Raw genomic sequence first — 13347 nt, forward strand, 5'->3', positions numbered from 1 at the left:
ACTGCTAAACATACTTGTTGTATTCCAGTATTCAAATTTCAATAGTTTTTCTGTATATAGTTATTCAGTTGTTTGTTTTTTGTGTTTTGTTACATTTAGACAGGGTCACTTATCCATGGTTGTACAGCTGATGAAATATGGGGCAGATCCGTCGCTAATTGATGGAGAAGGATGTAGCTGTATTCATTTGGCTGCCCAGTTTGGACATACTTCGATTGTTGCATACCTGATAGCAAAGGGACAGGTAAATTTTAAGTAATATCATATTTAAATAGATTCTACTCAGATTTAGAGTAGGAAAACAATTGAAGCATTCAGGAAAAGCAAAATATTTGCCTGAATAAATATAAAACTAATTCCATGTCCTTTATTGTAGACTACAGTGTTGATGTGCCACCTACTAAATTAATTTCCTCTAACAGTGGTCTAAGTACTTTGGCTTTAATTCCCACTTGTCAAGTGTAGTATATGGAAATTCTCGCAGTTATTCTTTTACCATTCTTTATTTCTAATTAATTTAATCTTTAGTTGTAACTCTGACAATGATAGGAAGTATTGTAGAATTCTTCTCAGAATCATCAGTTATACATGGATAAAGAATCTAGTGACACATCAGTCAACAACTTTTAATTTATTGCTGTTTTCCTAATTACTTGCATGTGTAAATAGAAATGAAATCAGACAACTCCAAACCTTACTACCCTCCTATTACTGCTAGAGCTGTAAAGTGTGTATATAACATGTGTTCATTACTGTTTCTGTTGTGTCCTGTCTGTCATTCTGTCTGCTCAAAAACTTGTTCATGTTTTTGCTACTCATCCTACACTGTAATTTGTTGATTTACTCACCTGCAGGTATGTGCCTGAAGCACAAACTCGATTTACTGCATAAACCATATAGAAAAGTCAAAGCCCTCCTCTTATGACTGTCCTACTAATGCTGTTCACACTTCTGTATTCTGCATATTTTCTCAAATACCAAGTGAGATATGATCCCATGAGTCACATAGAATATGAAATCAGTGGGTTTGGTCTGTGTAAAACAAATACTAAATTTGCTGTGGAAAATTATGCCTGTACATGTGAAAACCTCCAAGCTGTTGCTCCAGGCAGTATTCAGTTTGTATCTGATAACCGTTTGGTAAAACGGTATTTAGTGTATGATAGAGAGTAAGCTAGGCAAAACAAGAGTCTGATCCTATTTTGTATAATTGCTATTTTGTGAGAAATAATGATTGGAGAGGAACGCGTTTTCATGAGGAACAAGTTTTGTATTTTCTTCACAAATTACATGTAATTGTACGTAGGTTTTATGTTACTAGAAACATCTTGCTCATATTATACAAGTACAAACTTGTTTAAAGCATAGCGTTAATGAAGTATTAATGGCCTTTAAAGTGTTCTACTCTGATTATGAAATCTCCTTGTAAATGTTGTTTGTCCTCAAGTTTATATACAGATTTGCCCAACTTATTTGAGCTTATAATACTTCGGTGCAAAAGAAGCTGTGTGTCTTTACATGAGTACCTACATAGAGACACAAAAATTGCCTTAAAATTTAAAACCTGTTATCATGGAAACAGCTCTCGCTATCAATAGCTTTTAAAAGGCTGATTCTTATTAAATCCCTCAAATGTTATCAAGTATGATTTTTGTATCCTTTCTGTGATGTAAGTTTGAATTTAACAGTAATTTTTCATAGCACTTCAGAAAGTTCAACTTTAAAATTATGTATTGATTTGTATGTTTAAAATATAGTAATATTAATAGCATTGTAATAATCCCTAAACTCCTAGTTCTCTAGCTGTACTACATACAACTACAGAAACTACATGGTTTCTCTAGAAGCTATGGGAAATACACAATTCTGTTTTTTAATTCTCCTTTAATTACTGCATATGAGGCCATTAATCCCTTTTTTCTTTCCCCATCTTCTTTGTGATGCCATGATTTGGATTTGGAAACTTGAGCTACTACTACTTTTTTGCCTTTTGTCTTTATAGAGGCCAAGTTCTCTTACATGCAAAGAGTAGGCTTGCCCTTGTTCTGAACCTAATTGTAGTACCAGTGTGGTAAATGACAGCTAAATAAATGTCCAAATGAAAGTCACTGTAGGCTGTTGTTGGTTCGGTCCTGATGCCTTTGTGGATGAGTGTGGTCTGAGAAGAGCCAACTTTCATAACTGTGTAGAGGACTGACAGGTGGACTAAGAAGTTGCTCCTAATTGCTTCTTGTCCCTTTTTGAGGCAGAGCTGGAACACAGCTTCTGTCTTGCTGCTTCACTCTCTTCTGGGCTGCAGCAGCCAATGGTACAATTTCCAATCTGAGACTTGAGTCCAGTCCTCTAGTTTCTGGAGTGTAGTGTAGGGGAAGAACTCTTGGTCAGATGCCCTCTGGCTTAAGTTGGAAGTGGACCTGCTTTCATGCCAACAAGTATTACTCAGTTAAGAGGCAGCTGTGGCTGATAGCTGTTGCTTTTTATTTAGTCGTGTCTCTTACTGAATTTTGAGAGACTGATACCTGGCTGTATCGTAATTTGCTCATGTTGTTTGTGTCAGTGGGTTGCCTGGGTCAAAATCAAGCCAGGGGCAAGTACATGATATAAATATAATCAGATTTAAGTTACAGAATCTGTAGCACAGTTCAAGTTTAGGTAAGATCATTATTTTTAAAAAATACAGGAAAGAAAAACTGAAAAGAACTTGAAGGCACTTAAAATCATTCAGTGTACAGTTTGACTGCTTGACACTGTGCTTGCACTACTTAAAATGCCAAAGGCACATCAGGACCTAGCATACACAAACATTCACCTGGAGTAAGTTAAGATATGGATGTGGTATGTCAAATTGTTGAATAATGTGTTCTCATCCTATGGCATGTGTGAGGTAACTTACCTCAGTCACAGATAATGAGTGACTATAAAGTTGCTTGTCAGGTAAAATAATTTTGTAAGAAATATTCTAGTCCTAAAATTATAGTTTAACTATTTCATACTTATAGTTCAGCTATCACTTTTATAGTTTAAGTGGCACTTATTCATCAAGTACTTAATTTTTTATTCTCAGAGTTGCAATTTTCTGGTGCCAGCAGCTTTGGTTATTTCGGTGCTGCAGTCCATGAGCAGTGCTCCTAAGCACTGTTACCTCTGTTGACAGTGAGTCTCCTCTCCACCGGGCGCAGACCATTACACCAGGTGTTTTGTTTAGACCCAACTCACAACACACTACAGAATTATAAGTCCAGCTGTGTTCTTCCTCATGATTGTCAAGACTCTGAGTTTGATGGACTGGAGTGTACAGAACAGAGCTTTTGTTTGAAAGATTGAGGTTAGTTTAGTTCTCTGTGTTACCTTGCTTGTTGGTCTGCACTTGGTTCATTCCATGGGAATCCTACAAAATCTCTGCTTTTGTTGAATAACTAGCACACATCTTTCCTAAATTAAGAAATACTGTCAGACTCACTATATCTCCCTTTCTAATAAATCTTCTTTACTATATGCTTTTAAAGCCTGTTTCCCTTTCCCTGGGCAATCCACGGGAAAGAGATCTTTTCCTCATGGAGAATAGGATTCTGAATAAGGATGTGATGGGTCTTTTCTATGAAGGTCCGTGTTTTGTGAAATAAGCAGTAATGGTTCTAAAGAGGATGAAATTCCTGGTTCCTTTCTGTGCGATTGAATGTACTTTTGAGTGGAATCTCTTCATGCTTTCTGTGCTTTTGAAAAGACTGTATTGTATCACAGTACTGGTTTGAGCATTGCTTGTTAAATGTCCTTGTAAGCCTAACGCTGTTCTGATCTCTAGCTGCTATTCAGAATCTTACCTTGTCAAACATATATTGCTTTCAGAAAGTAGTATTAAGCAGCAGAATAGTTCCTTTTCATGAAGAAAGCTTTCTCCCCAGTATTTTTGCCTCTCCAAAAGCTTTTTGTGGAATCTTTTATTAGCGTCCTAGGATTAAGAGTTGTTGTACTTCAGAAACAAGTGAAAATTTTACCAGTTGTGGTCCACAGAGTTCACACTTGAACCACATACAGAGGGCAGCAGTATGTGCAATTTTTGATCGTTGTGTCACTTATTGTTGGAATCTTTGTTTCTTGCAGTGCTTGTACCATGTCCTAACAGCACAGGTACATGCCTCCATGAGCACTGATCTGTCATTAAGAGCTAAAGAAAAAATTCATTCTAAACTACCTGTTGGTGCACACCAGAATAGAAGAACCATCTCTTAATATGTACCAGTTGCTGAAGGTTTACTTTTTTGCCTCAGCCTTTTCTTTGGCAAAAAGCAGGAACAGAGCTTCCTTTTTAAAATGTCTCACTTGTTGTCTGGTTGTGGTACTGGAAATATCAAGGAATATTTGATGAGAGGTTTGTTGGAGCGCGTGTCTGCTATCCACAGCTGCATCATCTTTGTTACATCTATACAACAGTACACAAGTCAATCTTAGTTGCTTGGCCTCTTGTTAAAGTTCCTTTGAGAAGGGATCTGCCTCAGCCAACGTAGCAGCCTAATATGAGTAATAGCTGTAGCCTGCTTTGTTAAATTATGTGCAGGGAATAGTCTGGAGCTCATGGATTTTGGTTTTTTTATTTAGTTGAGTGTCACCTAGTTATGATTTGTCAGGGGGAGTCATTGAAGGCATTGTTTTACTTACGTCCAGGCAGGTCCCTACTGTCACAAAGAAGCGCTTTTCTGTATGAAATCTAAAGATGAAAGAGGGATTGTTCATGTCGCAGTAATTGGTACAGTCTTCCAAGTATGTTGTTCACACAATGTGACCTGTGAATCAAAGTAGTGCTTCTCAAGAATGAACAAACTTGAGGTTGGGCTGTGGTTCTAATTTCCTTCATTATCTCAACCACAGGAGGTTAAAGAGAGTTCCAGCAGTTGTGCAGTCTTAGTAGGCTTGAAAAGATCTAATCTGTACAAGTACTGTGAGCAAACAGAATTGGATTCTGGTCTCAGACCATGTAACTCTTCTGAACAAACAGTGCAATCAAGTAACAGTTCTCTTTCGTCTCCATCAATTGTGGATTTTAAATTTCCTTTTTTTTTTTTAAATTAAGCAACAGAGTAAAAACTCAGAAATATAAAGTTATCTGCAGGCTAGAGAGATGTTTTAAAAGCAATTATTTGGAAGAACTAAGTTGGATTTTTTGGAAAACAACTGCCTGGGTGAGGCTAGTGGCAGCATGAATGGGGATCCCAGAGTACTGGGCATTTGGCAAGGAAGGAGGTTCTGGGGGTGATACAAAGTGACATAATTCATTTTCTGGGTTTCTGTCAGGAGTCTCTAAAGCCAAAGACTTTATTAACACTTTCCATATAATTTTTCCTAGTAAGAACTGAGGAGAGTGGGATAGGAAATATTGACATCTCTATTGCCTCTAAGGAAAACTCTTCAGGTGGTGCATTAAGTTAGCTTAGGGTGATTTTGTTAGTGCTGGTCTGTGAATCTTGCCCAAATATGCTTGAGAGTCTAATCTGTCTCAGAGTATTTAGGAATTACCAACTTCCATGTTGTGAGGCAGGGGAGGAAAGAGACAAAAATGCTGTAAATATTAAATCCTTTCTGAAGGATTTAAAAGAATTGTCTGTGTGGTGCTGTTTGGTCGTTCTGTGGCTATCTTCTGTTAAATGTAATACTGGTTTTATTTATTTATTTTCACTCATCAATTTAGTCACCACTTGATTATAGATCAGTTTTATTTCTGAGTTGGTTGTTTTTATTAATGGCTTTTGTTTAAACTCTGGCATCCGTTAACTTGATATCCAGATATATAAATATCATTGGAACTGAGGGAACTAAGGAAAATTGCTTTGCAATTTGAAAAATAGAGGCAGCTATCATTTAGTAGGATGTAGGATTCAGACAGTGGTATTTATATTAATTTATCAAGTATTTTTTTAAATATCGGTGCATTATTTTAGTTTTCTCCTGATTTTGAATGCAATAATACACCATGTACATATATCTTTTATGTTGAAGATTAATAGTAATTTAGAAATGACTGGTCTTATACAGTATGACTGTTCCTTAGTTTCCAAAATAGATTGGAATGGTTATATTTTGGCAATGGTGGTGTTAATATTTGTTTTTAATTTTTAAGTACTATTTGATTATGTGCTAAAAGCTTGCCAGTTTTTCTCCAATTCAGATGGTTCGTCTTAAAATACTACTTCTTATTGCAAACCTTGTATCTACTGGATCTTGAGTATGCTTACTTTTCTCAGCAATATTTTTTTCTTTTCCTTTTTTTTAGGATGTAGATATGATGGATCAAAATGGAATGACACCTTTAATGTGGGCAGCTTACAGAACACATAGGTAATATGTGCAGTTTTGACTTTCTCTTATTGTTAACCAAGTGGCATATAGTAGTGACTATTTCTGATTTTTATTTGGAAGGGGTTTTTCTATTGTTATTTAATTAGTCAGTGTTCTTTCCACAGTTGCCATTTTATCTTTCTTCATTTATGCTTATTGTGAGTTTATCCCAGTTGGCAGCTCAGCCCCCCACAGCCACTTCCTCACTCCCTCCAAGTGGGATGGGGATGAGAATCATGAGGGTAAAAGTGAGAAAACTCATGAGTTGAGATGAGTTTAATAGATAAGCAAAATAAGGCATTCATTCACTGCTTTCCATTGGTAGGCAGAAGTTTAGCCACTTCCAGGTCACCTGTAACAGTTACTTGCCAGGGCAGATACTCTAATTCTGAATATCCCCTGCTTCCTCCTTCTTTCCCCCAGCTTTTATTGCTGAGCACATTATATGGTCTGAAATTTCCTTTTGGCAGTTGGGGTCAGCTGTCCCAGTGTTCCCTCCCAACTGCTTGTTCACCCCCAACCTGTAAGCACTGCTCAGGAATAGCTAAAACACTGTTGTGTTATCAACACTGTTCAGGTCACAAATCCAAAGCACAGTGCCATAGGAGCTACTTTGGAGGAGATTAACTGGATTTCAGTACAGACCCAGTACAATGACTTATTAAAGAGAGAAGATATTATGAAGAAGTACTCAGTAATCCACATCTTCCTGTGGAGATGATTGGAAAAAGTTGGTGAAGAATAACACTTCTCCAGAGAGCAAATTCGTTTTAATTAAATTCCTGTTTGGAAGGACGTGTTTCCATTGATTGTTGGTAGACTAGCTTTTACCAATACCTGCCATTACCAAGCTTATCATCCTATTTTCTTTTCATCTTCTGGATTGTGAAGTGGAAATATAACATGGTTTGAACTTCAGTTGTCCAAGTATATGATCATTTGCATGTTTTTACAAATTTGTTAGTAGAGTTAGATTTTGGTAAACACAAAACCAGAATTGTATAGCAAATGTGTTTCATGACATCCCAGAACAAGCTGTCTCACTGACCTCCTTTATAAGTCAAGAGAATTGTGATTGCTCTTTGGAGGGAAGACAATTTGAGCCATTCATAATCAGCAGCAATGTCACTTTGCTATTGTATAGTGTACCTGATCAATGATCTTCGAAGAAATTGAATGCATGAACAGTAAGCTGGTATGTATTTGAGTTCATCTTCTGTAGATCTAACAAGACTTTTCTTTTCTAGTGTGGATCCAACGCGATTACTACTTACATTTAATGTTTCTGTTAATCTTGGAGACAAATACCACAAAAACACAGCATTGCACTGGGCTGTGCTAGCAGGAAATACTACAGTTATCAGTCTTCTGTTAGAAGCTGGAGCAAATGTTGATGCTCAAAATATTAAGGTAAACACTTGGTCTGTTTTTATTGTAAGTGGTTTGAGGCAGAAATAACAGAACCTATGATAAATCTCAAGAATAGGTTATTGTTGTGGGTATGATGGGATCATGAAGATGGAGCAAAAGCCATGCCACTAATATGTCATTTGGAAATCAGTTTTTCCTAAAAGTGACGCATAACCACTAGATCTGCACTTTAAAATAATGTATCAATGATTATGTGTAAATATATGTGAGTGGGGTGTGCAATTAGACTGCATGTATGAAGACCTGTGCATTTGGATGCAAAATTGGAAACCTGACTGACTATCTTCTAGTGAACTTCTGGGGTGACTGTTTGTTGGACTGAGATGTGAGATGACATCTCTGTTCTCTTCCAGAGAGCTGGCGAATGCTTTAGTCTATCACCAAGTGTCAGTAAGGAAGTTGGAGGCCTGAAAATACCAGTAGGAGTAAAATAAGAAAACAGGCTCTTTTTTTTTGCATCTGAACTTTAGGTTGCCTGATTACCAGAACTTCTTAACAATGAAGCTAGATTCTGCACTAACAGAGCCCATCTCTTGTGTATGTTAGACCAGCAAGACAGCTGTTAGAATTTCTGCCATAGACTTGGAGTCTATAAGGCTTCTCCAGCCTTGGAAGTTGTACCTTTTGAATGTGGTTTTATCCATTGCCTCTGGATATTCTATATATCAAATCAGATGCATTTTGCTACCTAAGCTGTTTCTTCTGTGGTGTTGGAGAAGAATTCACTTTTAGAAAAAAATTTCTCTACTCAGTTTCTCTTCAAATGTTTGTATTTTCCACTTAAAGAATGTTACAGATGGAGTGGTTACACTTGAAAACAGAGCTATAAATCTACATTTATAAAATATTAAATACTTAAATAAATTTGTTTGACCTTTTGCCATTTTTCCTACTGATTAAGATGGCCAAGGCCTATTTTGCTTGGCCACAAGTGGTAGAAATATGCAAAAAAAATAACATACACACCAATTTTCTTTAAGAGCATGGAACAGCCTTTTAAAGGTGCAGTCAAATTTTGTTAGTAGCTTCTAGGTCCTAAATGCACTTTAAAATATCAGAAATACTCATGATCATGAACGAAAACTCATTAGAAGAAATCACATGGCTTTTCACATGTTTGAAACAAATCAACTAGCCTCTTGCATGCAGTGGTATGAATATATAATAATTATTCCTGGTCTGTAAGGTCAGTTGTGTGGATGAATTATGCTTCTAGGCTCGCTTCTTGTGTTGAAAAGCTTTTTTCCTGTGCCACCTAATGGTAAAAAATTAAGGTATTTTTGTGGGGGAAAAAAGTCAGTGTGTCATACTGATTCTTCTGACAGACTGATTAGTGTGATTAGAGTTTTAAAATCATCACCTTACTTACATTTCTGGACTCTTATGAAATCTGTAACAGAAATTCCTGTGCTTGGCCAAGTGAAAAAGTATCTGCTAGCCTGAAGCAGTTCATGGTCTTACCTTCTTTATTGACAGACAGCAGCAGTCAGTAGAAAAATACATTTTTCAACCTGCTGGATCATGATCTTTCCAGTCATGCCAGAAGACATGTACCTGGTTTGTTTAACCACTGCCTGTCTTCTGCAGTGGAGTCTAGGTTTCTCGAGGATCGAAATCGTTCAAGCAGAGGCAATTTTGCCATCCAGCCAGTGGTTTTATAAGAGATGCTGATTTAAGTGGTAATAAATATATAGGAAACATAAAAATTTGATTGATGTTTATAGGTATATAGAAACTCAGTTTTGTGACCCTCCTTTGACTGTTCAGCAAAAAAGTTTTCTTTGAGCCAAAAACCAGTTGTTAAATGTCTGCGTCGTGTTCCCTCAGAAAAAAAAGGAATTGTGAAAGCCTCCTTTCTGATGCAGTCACTTGCAGATTTCTGTAGCACTCTCTAGTGAAGTCCTTTTCTCAGATAGCCCACAGAATTGACCAAGAACGGTGGTACGACAGTGAAGGTTAAGGAAATACATTGGCTGAAAGCCATTCATCTTTTTCAAATTATGAAGTGACTGAAATATTAGATGTGAGCTCTGTTGTTATCAGTGCTAGGCAGTCTGTGTTAGAAAGGCACGTGCTGCTGGCTGCCTAGGCTTGCACAAGACTGGGACCAGTCATCTCATAAGGTGTTATTTACTTTGCATGACAGTTTGTGAAGTATTTGAACAATAGCACTTTAATTCTAGAGTGAAGCTTGATACAAGGAATGAGTTCGTCCTGTTTGTGTATTTACTCTCTTTGTATTATGCTGTACAAGAAAATAATACTTTCCTTTTGGTAGTAAGAAATTTTTTTTTCCTTTTTGAGAACTAGATTAATGTTTGAGTTGGAAGCTGCTTTCCAGTAATCAAAGTAGAGTGGGGTTTTTTTGTTTGGTTAAATTTTTTGTTAAGGAAATTATCTTATACCAGCAGACAGATTGAGCAGATGAGGACAGGATTTCCCAGGGATTTGTGTTCTCACAGGGGGCTTGGTAGAAGTTTGTGAATTTTATTTTAATATAAGCAGAAGCTCCTTTTTTTACTAGAGAGAGATAGAGATCTGAAAGAGCTCTTATGGTTTAAGGAAGATTTTTTTTTTTTAAAATCTGTTAATGAATCATTTATTGAACTTCAGATGTAGTTTCTTGATTATGCAGTGTATCTTAGGCTTGTCCGTGGAAGTTCACTATGGTAATGACTCTTAGATAGAAAGAATAATCTGAAATATACACTATTGAAGCCTTATTGCTTGCTGGCAAACTTAAGTGTGTTACTAGATTAAGTTCCCCTACATAGGTGTATATGTATATTTTTTTTTTTTTGCTGTCTAAGCAAGGTAGCCATCCACTGTAAATACAAGGAAAGTACTAGAATATTAAAATGGCCAGATAATGAGAAGCGTAGTCAAAGACTTCTTTAAAGCTCCCTCAATTTTTTTATCTAGGCAGTTCCTAGGTGTCTCATGGCCCTCTAGTGGAAGGGATGCTCAGCTGGACCCCAAGACAACTTCAGGATTTACTTGGGAGATCAACTCCCAGAGGGGATTGCTTGTCCACAGGTAATCTTTACAGTCTGGATATATAAGGTGATATCAAAACAACAGCATCTCTGGAGTTTCCCATATATTAGCTATTAAACTTGTGATGAAGCAGGCACCGTAGTTTGATTTCAGGCATTTCTGTTGAGGATGGAGTTAACTTAATCTGTTTTTTATTAAACATCTGGCTAAATAACTTTGAAGCCACGTTAAGTCAAAAGGTTATTCTTTTTTAACTGATTTTGTTAGTTGAACTTCACGCACAGAAGGAGCGCAAGGTCCTGTTAAGTAGCAAAAAGCTTCACTTCATAATCTGTAGACTGTGCTATTTACTCTCCTAAAGATATGGAGCAAGATTTCAAAGGCAAAAATGACAGTTAAGTATTCAATTCCCCTTGTCTTAACTGTAGTTTTTAATCTTTGAAATCGCTTCTGTCTATAGTAATTATTGCCCTTTCTGGGTAATTTCAGTTTCTGGTACCTGTCTGTACTTTTTTTTTAGGAGGGGGCCGAGCGATGGAGGATTCAGCCATTTTTCAAGCCTCCATGAATGGTTTGTTTAGGAGGGGAGTTAACTCCAGTAGAAGAGAGGAAGAGTCAAATGCAAAACTGAAGCTGGAGGTACCTGCAATTGGTTGTCTCTTGCCTCCTCTATAATTTTAGATCCAGTCAATAACTTTCATTTAGCTCTCTTGCTAAATGTTTAAAAAACAATAAAATCAAATCAGTTTTGTAGGCACCTTTGGCCCCTGTATCTCTCTCTGTGTTTCTCTTTTGCTTCATCTGTCAGTCCTCTCTGAAAGTATGGAAGAAGAAACATGGACCATTGCTGGCTTAGCACCCAAAGTCCGTGAAGCCCAAGCTCAGCATAAAAGCTCAGAGTTTTGAAAATAGTTGGACATGAGCAATCAGTTTATTCTTTTCTGTTTTCTGGGACTTCAGTAACTGAGATGAACATAGGAACATGAAGCTTGTGGGGGAAAAAAATCCTTATAGAAGTGTTCCATAATACGAGTGGCATCAATCTGCCAAAAAGGCAGAGAATTAATTGGGAAGTGAGGCTTTAGACTTGAGAGATTTACCATGATCCAGTGGGTCACAAGTTCTTATTCTTTGCTTGATTTCTGCTGCCTGTCAATTGCTGAGGGGGAAGCACAGTCTTTCATTTATGGACTAGTAGACTGTGTGTAGAATAGTGAAACATAGATGTGTTATGCCAAAGGCAACAATTACTGCTATGTAAGGACATATATCTTGTGAGGATCACACATTTAATATTCGACTTGTCCACGCATGTGTAGTTATGAGAGTGAAAAAGACCAAAAGGAATGAATGATGTTTGGTGTCAAGTATGCCAGATTGTATCTTAAACTGATTTAAAATGTATTATTTTTACCAGCCAATCTTCTGTTTCAAAAGTGCTCTGAATGCATTTTCTTTTTAAATTGGATGTTTCCCACTTTTAAACCCTTGACAGGGAGAATCACCACTTGATCTCGCAAAACAGAGGAAGAACGTTTGGATGATCAATCACCTACAAGAAGCAAGGCAGGCAAAGGGATATGACAGTCCATCCTTTCTGAGAAAACTAAAAGCTGATAAGGTAAGTAGTAGTATAACACTTGCGTAAATCAGTCTTACTGCTGCTCTTGGTTTGGAGACGTGTGTTTGTTTAAGGGAAGCAGTTCAGGACTGTGTTTTCCCCACATTTCAGCTTTAAGAAATGTCTTTTTGTCATGACAAAAGTAATTGCAAAAGAAGAAAAATGTGCTTTATTCAAGGCAGATGGAAAAAAACCCTAAACCTCCACACACCTTTAGTTTTATGCTAACCAAATGCTAGGAAAGCACCAAGTGATTTGGTGGTTTTGGAGTTAGCCAGAACTTTCCACAGCTGACTGTCAAGTAGCTGAGGAAAGAAGCATTTTGGGTATCCTGAACTCTGATCTCCTCTCTATGTATTATTTGTCTTGAATGAAAGAAGCAGTCAGTGTTGGTAGTATAATGTAATATATGAATCTCTAATGTGGAGGCCTTTTGCTTCTCAGGTTATTACTTAATACTGCAGATAGGAGGAGGCAGGAAAAGAGGTTGTAGGGGGTAATACACTGCTTTAGCATGAAGAACTGCTCTCCTGCCTATTGTTTGATGACTTTTACAGAGTTAATGTTTTCTTAGTATCCATCACAACACTCAGGTAGAGTGTTATGTTGGATATTAAGTTTTGCTAATACTGATTTGTTATAACTTCTTCATTTAAAGATATATTGCATCAAGGTGCTTAAAGTACTGGCTACAGCCTATGCTTTAACCCTGTGGAACTGTAACAATGCAGTGATTATTGACCTGAAGTGATTTGTACATTGCATTGTGTGTACATGTGCATTATCACTGTGCTTTGAATATCTGGAAAGAGTTCTCTACCCTCATCAGGAGTTGTACCCATACAGTATAAGACAAAAAAAGGTCCTATCTTCATAGTGCTTCAGTATGCCCTTATTACTTATACAAGTGTAGTCTTTAGAGTTCACTGAGATTGCTGTGTGCTGTGTAGCAGTTTATACACTGACAG

The 13347-nt window shown here is 37.0% G+C and overlaps 1 protein-coding gene across 2 annotated transcripts in view; it reads left to right on the top strand.

Moving 5' to 3' along the window:
* Positions 1 to 13347, top strand: part of ZDHHC17 (zinc finger DHHC-type containing 17) — a 70510-nt gene that overhangs the window by 32707 nt on the left and 24456 nt on the right. For both annotated transcript variants that reach the window (XR_003533662.1, XM_027679758.1), the window contains exons 5-8: positions 100 to 244; positions 6266 to 6330; positions 7578 to 7740; positions 12254 to 12379. Coding sequence is in view for 1 of the 2 variants with exons in the window: in XM_027679758.1 (XP_027535559.1) it covers positions 100 to 244; positions 6266 to 6330; positions 7578 to 7740; positions 12254 to 12379 (499 nt within the window). In the remaining variant the exon portion in view is untranslated. The remainder of the gene's footprint in view (positions 1 to 99; positions 245 to 6265; positions 6331 to 7577; positions 7741 to 12253; positions 12380 to 13347) is intronic.

Source organism: Neopelma chrysocephalum, unplaced genomic scaffold (assembly GCF_003984885.1).
Source record: "Neopelma chrysocephalum unplaced genomic scaffold, ASM398488v2 Primary Assembly neopelma1_59, whole genome shotgun sequence".
NCBI lineage: Eukaryota > Metazoa > Chordata > Aves > Passeriformes > Pipridae > Neopelma > Neopelma chrysocephalum.